General features: G+C 41.7%; 1 protein-coding gene across 4 annotated transcripts in view; it reads right to left on the reverse strand.

Annotated features, from left to right (window-relative positions):
* The window catches only part of AGBL1 (AGBL carboxypeptidase 1), a 367,447-nt gene that overhangs the window by 283,823 nt on the left and 66,163 nt on the right, over nt 1-17,461 (reverse strand). For 3 of the 4 annotated variants that reach the window (XM_033070851.1, XM_033070847.2, XM_033070850.2), the window contains 5 exons: nt 16,678-16,767; nt 16,194-16,342; nt 12,934-13,021; nt 6,864-7,008; nt 3,224-3,377 (listed from right to left, as the gene is read on the reverse strand). In XM_033070851.1, coding sequence (XP_032926742.1) covers nt 3,224-3,377; nt 6,864-7,008; nt 12,934-13,021; nt 16,194-16,342; nt 16,678-16,767 — 626 coding nt within the window. The remainder of the gene's footprint in view (nt 1-3,223; nt 3,378-6,863; nt 7,009-12,933; nt 13,022-16,193; nt 16,343-16,677; nt 16,768-17,461) is intronic. The other variant, XM_033070848.2, reaches the window with a different exon arrangement.

Here is a 17,461-nt window from a genome sequence, read left to right on the forward strand (position 1 = left end):
ACAAGGTGCACGTTAATAAATTTAACTCAGACAAATTTAACCTAGGACCACATTAATCTAAAGCCTGACAAGAGCAATCTGGAAGAGCTGAGGAAGGGCAGTAAAGCACAGCTGACAGAGGATGCCATGCCCTCACTCTCCCTGGGCACTTCCAATACAAAATAACTCCTTCCCTCTGCACTCCTACCAGGCTGCTCCTGCTGCCTTTCCTGCTCCTCACCCACCCAATGCCTCTATCTCGGATGTTTCCTTATCTCTACATGTCTGTACTTGGAAAATATTTAGATTATTTCAGTATGATCACGTGCAGGAGCTACAAAGTCCTGGTGAGATTTGTGCCACTGGCATTGCTCTAAAGAAACTGAAAGTATAGTTTAACACATTTACCAAAGGCAACATAAATTTTGTAGGAAATCAAAATTACTGTAGCTCATGAAAACTGTGCATTGGCCTGAACCAGAAGGAAAAAACCAAGGGCTGTCCATTTTTATTCATTATCCACGTGCCAAGTTCTCAGTGCTGGAGCGCCACGTTCCTTCTCAAGCTGGAATAACCATGCACAAAGACATGGGGTTTATTGCAGGGAAATCCTCCACCCTTCGGTCTCTTCATATTTAGCTCTAAGTTGCTGCTCTTCAGTTATGTTTTAGCACGGAAAACATTGACAAACAGGTCCTTCCATCAGCCAAAACACTTCACAGAAAGACGGGTATGTCATACAAAATGAGGAAACTGAGAAGTAACTGCTGATCAAAGCCACACAAAGCAGCACAAATTAGACTAAGTGCATCCCCAAAAGCCATAATTATCCAAGCTACTCAAACAAAATAAGCACATACATGATTATTCAGATTTGCCTACAGGCAACCCCACAGCATAAAACATGGTGTGCTGCCTTGCTGTTCTTCCACTTGATAAAACAATAAATATTTTCATCACTTAAGAATAGTGGTGTTTACTTTTACAGTCTTGAAAACTTGAGTGAAACTGTGTTGCCTTGACAACGTCTTTCCCCCCAAAAAATTTATTTTTCAGTTGGACAACAGGGGTTTCTACACGTTCTGTTTTGATTGAGTTCCATGGGCTCATGGATAGATGTAGGAAGTCTGCAATCTTATTGTAGTGCAAGGATTCAGAGGAAGGATTTAGTGGTGCAGGATTTCATGGCATTTCAGGGAGAACTACAAGCTCCCACTGGCTTCGTGTCCTACCACAAGCAGGAGATATTTATTTCCATTGAAAATAAAGAGGACTTAAGCCACATAATTGGGATTTGAACCTAGATGCAGTACATTAAACAGTGTGAAGCATTTGGAAAAAGTATCTGTCAAAATTGTTCATAGATGCCTTATGAATCTTTCAGCAAAGCTGGGCTGAATAAGCAAGCCAAGCCTCATCTTTGCAGACAGGTTAACAACCTCTGAAAATCTGCCAGGTTCTCTTCTAACACTGCAAGAAGCAGTCTGAGAATATACTCTGAGAATACAGTGCTCCAGAAAATGACCATGCCTCCCAATACATTCACATTTATATCACAAAATTTTCTTGAAATTTTTTTTTTCCCTATGGCAAAACACTCCTTTCAGAAAGTTCCTTTCAAAGCCAAAAGAGCAAAACTCCAGTGTTTAGGATATTGACTCCTCATGTCACTGACTCACTCCAAGACCTTGCTTAGATAAACCCAAACATTAGCTCAGCTTTTGCTTTCTACCACTATTGGAGAGGGTTTCTCACTTGGGCAGAAAATCTTGTTCACTGCATGCCTCTTCCAGAAGGCTCCAATTCTCAAATAAAACATTCCAACCTACTTTCAGTCCCCTTGAGACCTTCTGCCATGAGGTGTCAGCAAATAACAGGTGATCACCCACCATGTGCCAAAGGCTGCTCTGGATAACCAACCTTCCCCTCCCCAACTCCCACCCACTGGTTTTCTGTATTATCATGGGAAAAAATTGTTTAAGGAATTCTCTCTTCAAGCCAGGCATGGACAGCCACAATTAAAGCTGTGCATGCACATTATAAATTCCCCATGTAGCCTGTACTTGGCTATTTTCCTTTAATACTTCAACCAAGAAAAGCATGTTCATGATATAAATTTGCTAATGTAGGGTAAAAGCTGAATTTGTAATCAAGTTATTACAGTAAAAAGGTATGAGCTGTGGATGATTACACTGTAATGTCAGCATAGCTGCAGTCACTCTGCTCTAAACCTGGACCAAAATCACAGCAATAACTTTCACCAACTCTTATATTTCAGCTCCCTTTAATTTAGAAGAAGTCTGCAGCAAGAACTGTGGTTCATGTCACAGAATCTCTTTGGATTCTTCTAGCCTAGTACCTAAGTGAGGCAATGAAAACTATTCATTTAGCATCCAAAAAGATCTTATGACCATTTAAATATTCTTAAGTCTCAAAGGTCTCAACTTGTGTTATGTTTGAAGAGATAAAGTTCAGTGCATACCTTGTTCCTGATTTCAGAAAAAAAATCAACCTACATATAAGTAGTTAATGATTTAGGGTCTAAAATCAAAGCTAACGCAATGTGAGGCTAATCAATCTTATCACTTGGTGTTGAGTTACAGAAACATGCATATCTTAATCTTGTTCATCAAGGCCACTGAAGGTCTGAATCTTTGGCTCATACAATGAAAAATAACCAGCTCTAGATATAAAACGGCAATTACAATATTTACTATTAAACAGTACATCATCAGTATGGTCTCAGACAGAATGAAAAGAGCTATATTGTGTCCAGATGGATCTGCTGGGCACACTGGAGGAGCTGGAATTTCACCAGAACACTTCCATTTCTAGTCCAGCCAGGAATGAGTTATCTTGGTTTGGGGATTTTTTTTTTTCAAATTTAAGACTTCAAAATACAGAAATAATTTTGATAGAAAACACAAAATGCTAAAAAAAAAAATCTTGTTGAATTAGTTATTTCACAGTTTTTTGCTCTAGGAGATATTTTATTTTGAACTTTTCAAATGCTTTACATCATTGAAGAGAAATTAGAAGTACAAAATGGTATCAGTTCTCCTCCCTCCTCCATGCAAACCTGTAATTTTTAAAGAGCATCATAATTGGCTATTCGTCATATTTATATTCTTTTTTCCAAAATGAGAAAGACAAGAAAATCAGCACAAAAAGAGGTTGTTATTGTCACTCCTGACATGAGCACAACTCACCAGCATCTTTTTTAATGCTTCATTGGGCTACTTACAGAATTGCTCCAGGTCATGTCTGTTTTTAGACTCGGGCATGGCAGTGATTGTGAGCAATGGGCATGGATTTCCCCCTAGAGTCTGGCAGAGTGTCTGCTGCCTCCAGTAAACCTTCTTAGGGTTCCTATTTTGTTCCAGGATATCAAGATGGGACTGAAAAAGAAGCAAGAAAGCAGATTATAAAGGAGTTCACACTCTATAACCTGATTTTTTTCCCAGGAGCTGTATATTATTTTTGATTCTAATTTCATATCTTGCTAACTTCCCAGTCCCTCTCTTCTGCCAGATAATATCACCACCTTTTACATCCCACAAATATGCACAAGTCATTCACAATGCATCCCAGTTCACTGAAGCTGCACAGAATATTTATTCTTATGATCTGTTTGAGGGTGTCCCTTTTTGTTGCAGAGGGGTTGGACCAGGTGACCTTTAAATGTCCCTTTCCACCCAAACTATTCCATGATTTTGCCTGAACAGTTCCTGGGAGCTTTCGTTAGCATAATGAAATTTCTATGCACACATGAAATTCAAAAGAGAAGCATTTACTCTTTATATTTTAATAACGGTTTTGTAGAAACGTGAGAAAACTCACCACTTTTGAACATTTACAGAATTGATTGCTTAGCTGTCAAGCACATGCCAGTGAAACTCAGTGACAACTTCATATCAGAGGCAGCCAAAAAGTTTATAATCGAAACAACATTTTGTACAATCAGTAGTGGGAAATTTGAAGAATGTCTTTCCAAGAAGTTATTTTAAAAGGGAGATTTTCCCCCCACCCCCAAAGTTTATGACAGTTTTAAACAATTCTAAAGTCCAACAGCTTCTTGAGAAATTTGAGAAAAAGAACTGGCAGCTTAGAAGGAAGACTTTTTGGAACAAATTACAATCACCTCATTAGAGATGGAGCCACTTGTCACCCACACACCAGATGAAGTGTAGCTCTCTGTTTGCAACTGATGAGTGTGAGCAATGCCACTGGGGGTGGTGCTGAGGTGTGGAACCAGTTGTCTCCCAGTTGGGAGGAATAGGTGCACTGAGCACACTTGTCCTAATAATTAAAACACATCATTTCACTCCATGGCCCTCACGGTGATGGTTTGTCTCTGAGTCAGGGTTAAATTTTAATCCACATTTATGGGATACCGCATTCCTGTTCTTCAAACCTTGGAGCTCACCATGCTTCAGAATACTTTCCCAGCATCCAAACAGAGCCATGTAAACACAGAACTGAAATTTACAGCCAGCTATGTTATAAAACAATTAAAATACAGCTCTATAAAGTAAATTCAATTATTAGATGCATTTAACAAACTCACATAGATACAGTGAACTCAATATCATCATTTACTTATGTTCCTGGTACCCACTGAAATTTAATTGGGTATAGCTACCACAGAGACTTCAGCTAGATATCAAAACAATTAATACTGTGATGTAAAAATAGATAAATTACTGTTCATAAAAGAAATGTAATTACTAATGGACAAGAAGTAATGAACTGCAGAGTGCATCCAGTTCAAACAGGATTCGGCAATATTTCCTGCAAATATGCCTATAACCATTAAATATATATGATATTTAAAAACATTTTCAAATTACTAACTCCATATACAAGTTTATCTTCTTCCCCAAAGCACTATGTCTTTAATTGAGCCCTTGGGTTCATAATCACTTTTAACTTATAATTGATATGTAAAACCCACACACTTCACCAGTGGACAAATGCTTTAAAATGCAATCTACTGATGCACAAACCTGATTTAGTTTATTTACTGTGGAAATAAAAGTAAAATGGAAATGTGTCTAGCACATGACTTTACATTTTAAATTAGCTCAAGCAAAAAAGCTTTTCAGAATTATTGGTAGTGTCCAGCTAGAGGTAGAGCTGGACACTACACTCTATCAACCTTTTCCACCCATAATTCCCATTTACCAAACTTTATGGTCCTTATTGTGGCTGAGTTCATTTAAACTTTACCTGGGGCAAAAATCCCTTTAACTTCAATGAGCATTTTATTTGAAGAGACAGTGAAATACTTAAAAACCTGGTCCTGCAAGCCTAGGAATAACATCTGTTTCATCTCTATTCTATTCATTCAGGAGCAGGTGAGCTATTCAGTGATTCCCAGAGCACACAAACTCTCCAAGTCTCTCTTGCTTTGTGCCAGCAGAAGACAGAAATCAATAACAGTAAAATAATGATGAGGCATTGCATTTATGTGAAATGTATGGTGGTGAATAAGTCCAACCAATTCTTCAGTGTTGCATGCATTTTTTACCCTGCATACTGTAGATATTTGTGCCTTCAGGGCTGAAGGTCAAACCCCACCCCTGGAGCATCCACTCTTCCCCACAGAACTTTAGGAGTAACTGGTGAGGTACAGATAAGAAGTGAGATGACAGACATGTTTTGGACTGAAGGCTGGACTAGCCTTCTTCCAGATGGGAAGCAGTTTCTTTCAATGTCTACAGTTGACAAGAGGCTTTCTTGAGTTGGAATCCATCTAAGCCTCACTCTGCTGGCATGCTGGGCAGCACAGCAAGTCCTGGGGGAGGACACTGTCCCCTGGAAAGCACAGCCTCTGATATCTGGCTATGGCAAACTGGTATCATTGTAAAAAACATAGGGACCTCCAACTCCACCAACACCAGCATGTATATTGTCCAAAACAAAATGTGTTGATAATGGAAATTGAGGTGAGATGGAAGGAAACTGATCTGCTGGAACTGTGTGGTTTCATCTGCAGTAACATCGTTCTCATCTTTAGCATCAAAGCAAAGCTACTCCCAGAACTATTCATTTCACTTCTTTCATCTTATCTCCCCTTCAGACCCTGGTCTCCCCTTCATCAATTATACAGGAAGTACATTGGATCCATTTCCCAGAAAATTCCCTTGCCATCCACCCCCTTCCACAGAAAAGGCTGTGGAAAACAAACCCATGCCCAGCAAAGAAAACTTGGTACAACTCAACAATTAAATTTATGCTTTGGAGTTGTATTCTTTTACTTTCTGTACTGACAGCACTGGTGGGAGTGTCAGAGATTTGTGACATTCCAGTGGCACCAAGGAAAGAGCTGGTGAAGTATCAGATGAGGTCCAGCAGCCTGGTCTGGGTGCAGCTCTGAAAGCTGGGCTGTTACCCTGGCTCAGAGGAGGATCAGGCAGCACATCTGAGTGTCATTAGGTTTAGCCCCCTGCTTCCCAGCCCTTCAGGAGGAGGATCCTGTCACCCCAGGTGAGTGGAGACACTTTGGTTTGTATTATGGCTGGTATAAGCACTAATGGTTTGTGCTCAGCTTATCCCACAGAGAAATTTATTTTTTCCTACAGCATTCCGGGCTTTAAAGCTGTAAGCAAGGCAATTACACCATCATGATCCCAGAACAGTTTCAGTGGGAAGGAACCATAAGGATCATCTCATTCCAACCCCCTTGCCATGGGCAGGGACATCTTTCCCTAGACCAGGTTGCTCAAAGCAAAAAAAAGCAAAAATCCAAGCTAACCCTGAACACTCGCAGGGATGAGGAGGTGTGAAAGCAATCCTCTGTGTTCTCTCAAAATCTCCACACACCCAAGCAGCTCCAGCCTGCCAGGGCTGTTATCTTATCTAGGTGGACATGCCAGTATTACCATCATCGTGGAGTAGGTGTAGGGGTAGTGGTAGGCCAGGTAGCAGACATCCTCTCTGTGAGGGAACTTGATGCTGAAGGTGAGGGTGTAGTAGAACCTTCCCCTCACACCTCCTGCTGCAGCTGCACTGCGGCGGTAGTGGTTTCTGCAGGAAGAGAAGGATGAGCACAGTCAATGCTTTGCACTTCCAGATGTGCATTTGAAGCAGCCATGGTACAAATAAGCATTCAGAGAAGCATCCACAAGAGGACACAAAGCCCAGCAGGGAGTGAGGAGGGAGAGCTGCACGTGGCAGTGCAGGGCCGTGCTGCTGAGGGATGGGAGCGCTCTCCTAGGAAAATAACATCCATTAATGTTTTGTTCAGATGCAAATAAAGAAGCAGTCAGCTAATAGTAGCTCATATAGCAGACTCCAGACATATTTAAACTATGCATTCAGCTGAAATTGCTGTATTTCTTCAGATATCCACATTATCTTGCTCAGAGATGCAGGTTCCTTTTCACAGCCCTGAACAATGCCATGAGAAAATACTCTGCAAAAAGCCTGGAGATTTAGAAAATATGAATGCCCTGCCAAAGCAACTATTCAGTTCCACCACAGGAAGAAGAGTGATATTTCAGGATTAAAAATAAATAATAAATAGGACATACATAAAATATTTCAGATAACAACAAAGGCATTTTACTAAGTAGGAAGAGGAGAATGGGTTTGGGAAGAGACTGGGCATGAAGGAGGTGACTTCATGCAGGTTTGCCAAAAATCCTTCTTCGTATCCCTCTTTTTGAAGACTTGAGCCTCTCCTTCTCAGGGACCAGTGAGGACTAGCTGCTCCCTAAAAAATAAGGAGCTGAGCTCGACATGGAAACCAGAAGAGCAGAGAACTCTCAAGGCAGGGTCATCTCCCACAGCTCCTGACCAGGGCATGCCTGGGGCTCAGCCACAGGTCCAGACCATCAGACAAGACTGTGGTGGTGAGGCAGGTCTGGTCCAAGCAGCAGGTCAGGGCATGGGCCAGGATCCAGAGCAGGATGTGCAGCAAAGCAGGGACACAGCAACAGGGACACAGCAACAGGGACACAGCAACAGGGACACAGCAACAGGGACACAGCGGGGACTGAGCTGAAGCCTCACTACACAGAGCTCTGGGTGAGGCTGGTCAACACTGACAAGGTCTAAGAGGGCACACAAATCCTGGACACTGCCTTCAATTAAACTACAAAATCTTCTGACAAGCTCCTCAGCCTAGTGTCAGGACCTGCTCTCCTGCAGGAGACTTACTCTGATGAAGAGATGACTTCAGGCTGAGTAGAAAAGTTTTCTTTCAGCAGAGATGAAGTGACAAATCATGCACTTTAGGGAGAAGCCTCAGAGCAAATTGCATCCATAAGTACATTTCAAACAATATTTTTCCCACATTGCACCAATTATGCTGTTGCCAAACCTTCTGATTCTGAAGGACTGTGAGGTTTCCTTGACAAATGTTATCATCAATGTTGCATTAAAATGCAAAATAGAAGAGGCAACCAAAAGATGCAATTTCAGCTCCTGAATTTTACAATACTAGTTTATTTTGCTGCTGTTCATTTTTATTCAAAGGGGTGGAGAGAAAAGATAATTATTCTTGTCAAATTCTCCAAAATAATCAGCTCTTTTTCATAAGGGAGAGACAATACAATGCTGCTAGGTTTTCACTTGAATTCAATAGTTAGGAACATGTGGGGTGAGTGATACTGAGTGGATCAATAGATAGTGCAGGAACACCGAGTCACAGTGGCAATCTGAAAAGCCTGTGATTTCATTCTCAGTTGAACCCTTTACCCAACATTTCCTTTGCAAATAAAGCACCTTAATACTGGACAAAGAGATTCAAAGAGGGAAAAAAAATCAATAAACCCACAAATATAGAAACATGTACTTAGCATTTATATATGTATTTCACTGGATCAAGGGTTAAAGTCTGGTATTTTTTTGAAGTCAGAACAAGGACATTTAATACAGTTCCTGTTAATTTTGACAACGAAGGATAATTAAGAACCATCTCCTGCATGGTGCAGAAGGAAAATGCTCCTCTCCATGGCCTCTATTATACTCAGTGTCACTTGGAAGTTTAGCTCACCTTATTAATAAAGAGTGGACACAAAAGGGCCAAGCCCTCCCCTCCAAGTTCACATTTGTAATTAGAGGGGTGGGAAGAAGCAGATGTTTGCAGGCAGATACTGCCTAAATATCTCACACAGGTGTTATTCCCACCTGTCCCTAACACTCCAAGTAAAGATTCTCCCTCTGCAGTCTGTAATTCTGCAGCCAAGCCTCTCCTCCTACCTAAAATGCAATAACCCAGGGGTTTTGCAGCAGGAGACACCTCTGACCTTGATACTACACTGGTAGTTCAGTGTTCCTCACTCTGCACAGCTCCACAGCACTGCTCAGCAGCACTTTTCATCCTTGTTCTGAGCATCTCTGCTGTTCCACCTAACTGCACACCCAGAAAAGACATTTTGAATCACGTCTTGACATCTGTTTCAATCCATAGCAAGCTATCTGGCAGTAACAGGAAGTTTACAGGTAGCTTTGGGAGGCTCCAATATTCTTCACTCTTGCATTAGAAAGAAAAAGCCCCTGTGTGTAAGCAGTGTAAATGATCATGTACTTCTACTCTATATAATCTGGTCTCCTCACAATTTGTCATACAAAGCAGTTAGCTCTGAGTATTTTTAAAAGAAACCTAAAAAAAATAACATTTTTCCTCTGTGCCTCCCTCTCCTCCTACTGCTGTCAAGCCAAAATAGCTCTATTGCTTCCTTTTCCTCCATCAGATTGATGTTTTTTAGTTCCTCACCACTTTTTCATCACAACACCCTACCGTATCAGCATGGAGCCTAAAGTAACAAGCAAGGAAGAGGAAAGGAATAAAAGACTCTGGCAACATCTGGTCCCCACTACCTTATTTGTCTTCTCTTTTAAAAACACATTGAAAGTCTCTCATGCCTTCTAGAACCAACACACTGGTTACTGGATAGGAAAAAAAAGACCAAAGCATAGTTTTCTCAATGAACATGCAAGCTGTATCTACTGTCACTGTAGCAGTGAAATCACTTACTGCTCTCCTTCAGAAAAAAAAAATGCACAAATATTATATTTCCAGCATAAGCAGTGATGAAGTGTTAATTAATAATAACCATAATACTACTTACCTTTCACTCTGCAAGATAATTTTTTGAGCTTAAAAAGGAACTTTGCAAACACTGTCTGATTAAAACATGCTTCCCCATTTATCTGTTCCATTCTTTGGGTGGCAGATAAGCGACTCTAATTTTCCACCTTTTGTTGGTGGAGAAACAGACATGGACAGGTGAAGAGATTTGGACAAAGATGCAGGCAGGAAAGGAGCTGGGTTGTAACTAAGGAATTCAAATGCATCAAGTGGGTTGTTTTTATTTTGTTTTTTTTTTTATTCAGGAACAATATCTCTTGACCATCTGATCTTTAGACTTCCTATCTGCAGCATTTAGCGTAGTAAAAAGCACTGTTGGATGATGAATTATGGCATTTTCAGCTTAGATTAAAATGTCCAAAGACAGTATCAATATCCCAGACTTCTGGGCCACTTCAAAACAGAGTTTAAATGGAAAAAGAAATATTTCTCTCTCCTAATCTGTTGATGTATTCCCATGGTCCAAAACACTTCCCACCTGGAGTTTGGTGTTCTCATTTTCCATGTCTGGACCTCCTTACATCTCTAAGTGTGGCCATTAAGTGCAAGATGTTTTAGTTACACTCTGGTTCATACCATAAAAAGCAGTATTTAACAATTTACTGGGCATGGCTGTTATTTTGGGTTCTGCCACATCAGAAAGCACAAAATGCCCAACACAAGTTCCTTTCCGAAGGGCAAATCCATGATAAGGTATTTTTGCTGTCAACATTTCAGGCAGAATCCCAGCTGAAGTAGAATATTCCCCCAGCCACTGTGCCATTAAGGTGTTCAGTCGTTCTGTAAAGGCCAGGTGCTCTCAGAGTGAGACTGGTGTCACCCTCCCACAGATATCATTAGAGCTGAGAAGTGGCCTGCTAATGTTATGATGTTTATTTCATCTAATGTGATTATAAAGATGCTGAAAAGAGAAGACCTAGTTCTCACATCGTTATGATCACTAAACAGCCAAGTTTTTAGTGCTGATGTGAGAACAAAACACTCCATGTACCTCATTACTATCTGACCTGACTGTCTGAAAAAGCTGGAGGTTAGATAATATGCTTAGAATGAGCCATGAAACCAAAGGCACAAGCACATTGTCACCAATTCAACACTCAGCTGCCATTGTTCCTTAAATAATTTGCCAGAAAGGAATATTATTCAGTGCATAAAAGCTGCCAAGACAGCAAGAGAATTAGATGATCTTATTGTAACTGCAACTGTTTATCATGGGTGTATCCTGTCACTTCACAGAGGCAATAAAATAGAGCAGAAGTGTCACTCAGCTACTTTTTGACAAGAGCTCTGCTAATATTCTCCACAACACAAAAGCTCTGGTGAGACATATGAGGAAGGTACACAGTGACACAGCTGTGCCACAACATTCATCTTTCTGAGTGAACTAGCCCATCCTCAGGGAAGATGAATGCCAAAGATCAGCCAACCTGCTTCACACAGACATCTCTCCAACGAGCTGTTCCTCCCCCTGTCCTTCAGCCCAGAGGTGTCTCTCAGTAAAGACCCTGCTGCAAAAGCAATTAAAGGCATCCCTGGGTTCCTCTCTATTTTTCAAAGTATATCACTCTTTTCCCATATTTATTAATAACTCCTGGTAAAAATAATTGGATGAGTTTCCCATAAAAATATGCAGCCTCAGCTTAGGATACCTGTGGCCAAGGTGAAGTGAGATCTGTCCCCAAAATACTGGCAGTGTGATATCACTGTAGCAATCCCATCTCCTTCTCATCTGAGACAAAGCCTGAGCAGCTCCAACCACACCAGTTTCACATTCCTCCCCCCTACAACTTCTAATGACTGAGAATCTCTTTTATAATCACTGAAATAAAAACATTGAAGTTTCAGTAGAGGTGAAAATGCATTTGTGTGTGCATGCACATTCTTGTGTATACAAAAATGTGAGAACCAGGAACACACAATAAATGAGAGACAACAAGTACTTATCCTAGATGATTATGTTGACATATAATTCAATGTACAGCTAGAAAACACAGAATATTCCAAATCAATAAAACAATTCTCTCATATATTCTGAACAAGAATCTGATTACAGGCTTAATTGCACAATCATGGCTTAATCTTGGAAGTCAGCTGCTGTTTAATCACAGCACAATAGCAGCCTTGTTAATGATTTGGGAAGCCACTGCAATGGTATCCAGCATGAAAAGCCTGCCCATGCTCAGAGAAGTCAGACATGTAAAGGGAAGCCAATGCATCATATATGTGAGCTCTTGAGGTAGAAAACATAAAGGTCAGGTGCATGAAGGTCAGCAAAGAGTACTTGAAACAAAATAAAATAGCTACTCCAATTACTCAGATGCTAGGCTGAGAGAGGATAATCTGTGCCTTCAAGCCCTCCCCACCCCTGAAAAAAAACTACAACTGAAAATGGGACACGTTGGAATTTTTTTCTGAGGCTCTGGCACACTGCAAAACCAGCCTGACAGAGGGAAGTTGCACAAATATCAGCACTGAGCTTGTAAGGATTCCTTTACACCACTGCTGTATATCCAACCCCTTCTTTAGCTCCTCAGCTCCTTATCTCTTATGAAAGTCAGAGTATGCAACAGAAAACAATGATCCCATCCAGCTCTTTTCTTCCTGGACAAGGGGAAGAAATTTCTTTCCTCCTTCCTCCTGGGCAAGGGAATTCTGCATATTCCCTGCAGTGCAATAGTGAGAGCTCACTGGTGGCTGTTTTGAGGGTGGAAGCACATAACACACTGAGCCAGCACCCATTCAGAGACATCTGAAATAGGGGCACTGGTGGCTAGAGGCTCGTGACATTGGTGCAGCTAACAGGAGTGAAACAGGGGAGAAGGGAGGCACAAATGACTCACCAGAAGTGCACTTACTTGTAGTAGCAGATCTCCTGGCCTGCCCGAATCCAGCCAGGTCTGCCCAGGAGAGCTTCCCTCACGGAGTACATGACCAGCTGCATTCCTACAGAAAACAAGACAGCTTCAGCTGATGTGACTTCCCTGGCTGGAAAAGGCAGGAGTGGGAAGAAAAAGGCTAAAGAAGAAGCATCATTATTTTGTCAGTGCTCTCTGCTGATAAGTTTATGCATTCCCAAAGCCCTGTGGTTTTTTTCTGAGACAGCCATGTCTGTACAAAAGCCCCTCCAGAAGAAATGAGCTGAATAGAGTTTATTAAAAAATAAATTATTCTACTGGCCTTTTCAAACCATTTTGTTTACAAACAGAAGAAGGGAAAGAAAATAATATGAATCAAGGCATCAACAAGATCAGTAACTTGGTTAGTCCAATATTTCATGCTTGGCTGCACTATTATTGAACTCCTAATCCTACCACAGCATCAAAGAACTGTGGTGCATCCAGTATCCTGGTTCTAAAATCAGCAAGCAATGCTAGAAGGTTTTAAACTTACTATTAGACCTAAATACCACCTAAGTGTCATAAATGCTGCTAACAATAGCATCCATCGTTGTACTGCACTATCCCAGAGCATGACTTCTTCTGACCTCCAAAATGTGACAGTCCCATCTGATCTGAGCTGCACATCCTGACTCACAGCTCCATGAAGCCAGCCCATCTGCAGATGTTCTTGTATCAATTTCCTTTGCTGCACACACCTGCCTGCTCTTTAGGGCAGGGTGAGGATGCTGCCCTCCCCAGCAGAGCTCTCTGCACAGGGTGTCCCAGGCAGGGGGCTGCAGGGGAGGCTCCTGTCAGCAGCTCCAGTGCACCCAGCACAGCCAGAACTGAGCCCAGCCATGGTGCTGGCACCACTTCTGTGAGAGCACATTTAGGAAAGACAAAAATGCCCTCTCAAGTGTTTTTGGATGTTGCTAAATGGTGCCCCAAGCCTTCTCTTGGCTGTTCTTGTGCTGGAGGGAGGTGATGCTTGAAAATCATTAATACTGATGACACATTTGCATTAGCTGCTATTCAGCTCCCTGCTTCCTTTGGGTTTCTCTGTTAAACTCTCCAGCACTGCTGGAGCCAGGAGGTTTCAGCAGCAATGCCTTTGCAGCTGACCTGTGGCTGTGCTGTGGGGCAGCACTAACTCACCACAGCCAGGAGTAGCCCCTAGAATGCTGTTTTCTGAGCCAGTGCTGTGAGTTATGTACAAGAGGCAGTTCTGTATTTGGTACCAGGGCATGGCTACCACAAATTTTGAGAGACACAGGCCTGTCCAGATGCCCAGTTAATCAGAGAAGGGCTGCAGGGGTCTTGATATCCTCAATGCCAGCTCCTGCCCTTCTCTCTGAGTCCAAAGGACTCACATGTGAAATTGTCTCAGAGCAATGATTGTGACTAGTCTGCCATCTCATTTTAATTAAAAATAAAAATCTGTTTCTCCTTTTTACTTCCCCTGTGGAAATGTTCAGTTTTAGAAAACAAACTGAAATCAGAGCTCTGATGAAATCCCATTATTTCCCATGGTAGAGTAAGTTAGTGAAAGAGGGGGAAGGAGACAGGTGGAAGCTGTACCTCCTGTCTTGCTCTGCTCCTGGCCACAACTACTTCATTAAATATCCTTTCTGCTGATTTGAAAGTCACACAGTGCCATCTAATCAACAGCAAATGGGAAAAATCAAACCAGACAAGTAACCAGGAGCTGTAAAGAATTGCCACCCAGGGCACTTTGGCACTACATCACAACTGGAGGCTTTTTGTCTCAGAGTGTGGGCATTAGCCCAGGAAGGTGCAGAGGGAATGTGACAAACAAACAGCATCTCTTACCACTGCTCTGTGTAAATGTGCTGGAAGGGGTAGTGAGCTTTACTCAGCCAAGCCAGAAAAGCTGGAGCTTCACTGCCTGCTTGGAGCAGCAGAAGGAACCCACAGAGGAATTGTTTAATAGCCAACCCCACGAACGAGCCATCCAAAAGCCAGTCATGGCTTAGCCTCCCTCCTTAGTCCAGATGGTATTTTCACATTTCTCTTCCAAATATATTTTTCATCGCATGCTTGAACATGTGAGTCATGTGCAGTTTCAGGTACGCAAAATGAGATTATAAATGCTGACAACAGCCAAACTAGCAGATAACAACCTTCCACCAATAACAGCCTGAATTTCTGGCTCCAAGAGTGAAGGCACTAGGGGCTACATCAATGATTGCATTGTGGTTTAAAATAGGACATCAGCATCCTTCATTTTCAGGCTCCTACCACCCACATCATACTGATATAATTCGACCAAAAAAAATTCAGTTGGGGTCTGTATGAAAACTTGAACTTCAGCCCTTTGGGTTAAAGAGTAAATGCTTTTTAATTTGTCATGTCACTCATCCAGCCAGTTTCACACCTGCAAGTGATTCCAACTCCTAATGCTGTTTGTTGTAGGTACACTGATCCTCAGAGAATTGTCCTGGTGATGCGAGAGGCTGGAGCCACAGGGCTTCAGAGGAATGTAAAGTCTCATATTATGGACTTATTAAACATTCTGAATCAGGTCTTGAGCTGGTGTAAATTAACAGAGCTCCATGGAAACAAACAAAAAAAAACACCCAGCCTATGCCAGCTAAGAATTCAATCCACAGTCTCCTTGCAGACAAAATAATTTCTCTTCTAAAATGGGTATTGAAAGATGGGATTTGCCCTGCCTGTTTCTGAACAATTCTGCCTTCCTTCTGAACCATGACAGGAGCTCAAAGACTGCAAGGAACAGAATTTTTTATCATCATTAATATCAACAGAAATTTCAGTAGGTCTGAAGATGTCTTACTAGATAAAACCAAAGAATCATGAATATTTGTTTGAGGATCATCACATTTATTTAAATCTTAGAAGTACTTTCCAATCGTGTGCTGCTCATTCAGTTCCAACAGACTGTCTTTCCCCTCCAGCTCTCCCAACCCTAGTGCCATTCTTCTTCAGTTCTGGTCTATAAACACAACAGTGACATTTATTTCCCCTCACAAATCCTCTCCCAGGTCTCAATATTCAGTTTCCTCCTCAGTCCTCCTGAGGATAGACAAAGGTTCCTTGACAAATCTAAAGTGACCTTTTCAGTGGACTTCAGGGCAGATAAGATTGGATTTACAGTCTCCCTTATACTTATAGACAAGGAGAGTTTGAAACCTTTATGGCATTAAAAAGATACTCTTGTGAAGAGAAGGCCACCCCAGCTCCCCAAAGGCTCATACCATAATTAAACTGGCTGTTGAACTTCTCACAGTTGATGATGTTGAAGCGATAGGGAATTGCTGACTTCATGTCACGGACCTCAAAGTAGAACCACTGGTGGTGCTGGTTGCTGTTCACATCTGCATTCACAATTAGGTCATACTCAAACCTGCAAAGGAAAATAATAAAAACAGGGGCCATGAACACCTCCTGTCTGCCACTGAACATGCTGACAGCAGGCTATGCAGTCAGATTGATTGATATCTTGTGAGCATCACCATCAAGCACCATTAAATACTCACACTATAGCAGTCAAAACATTTTGAGTTCAGTTTTCTTAATCATGTTCCTTCCATGACATCCAGGTGTTAGAAGGCATAATAAGCACCACATCATCTAAGCTGCTTGCCTGCCTGACCCCTTCCAAAGCCAGGAGAAGGCCACCATCCCGTGCTGTGGGCACAGCAGCAGGCAGGTGGGACACCTCTCTGCAGGGGTACTTACTCACGCACTTGGATCGCTTTCCGAAGGTTTCCCGACTCAAACTTGGAGAAAAATGTCAGGCAGCCTGGAGCAGCTGGGCTTGAGCCACTGCTGGAAAGCAAAGCAAGGACACCTGTAGCAGGTTGCTTCAAAGCTAAGCCTTCCCCAGCACCTTTTGTATGCTAAAATTTGCTTTAAATATTTTTTTTTAATAATCAAGATCCTGGGAAGGAGGAGAAGGTGAACAAATCCATCACCTTCCTATCCAATGCAGCTTCTCTCTGCTCTTGCTTAGTAATTCTAAATCACATCTTCCCTTTTCCCAATACTGTCTTCTGTCACTGTCCATGTTTGTTTTCTTTATTCGACTTACTTTCCCACTGGACTATTCCTATTATTTCATTAATTGCAGAAAGCAGTTTTATACAATTACTCTGTATTTACTCTTCCTTCATCTGTACAATTTCTTCCTCCAACTGCTTAGAAACCCTTAAATTAATCCTAAGCAACTACATAACTTTCTCCTACCTCAAACTCTCACCTCTTTTTTACTTCAAAGAATGTTCTCCAAGTCACCTATCCTTCCTCTAAATGCAATTTCTTTAAATCTGGGGCCCTCTCAACTGCCTGGTGCTACATTTTCTCACAGACCACAGCTGAGCTCTTAAAGCAGTTCACAAGTCCAGATGTTTGAGGGTTTATTCAGAAGTGCTGTGGGAGTGTCCCACTTATGAAACAGGGTACATCTGTGACACTGGCTGTGTAGGCTCTCAATGGGAAATGCTGCCTCAGGGGTGGAAAAGAT

Source organism: Catharus ustulatus, chromosome 12, assembly GCF_009819885.2.
Source record: "Catharus ustulatus isolate bCatUst1 chromosome 12, bCatUst1.pri.v2, whole genome shotgun sequence".
In the NCBI taxonomy this organism is placed as follows: Eukaryota; Metazoa; Chordata; class Aves; order Passeriformes; family Turdidae; genus Catharus; species Catharus ustulatus.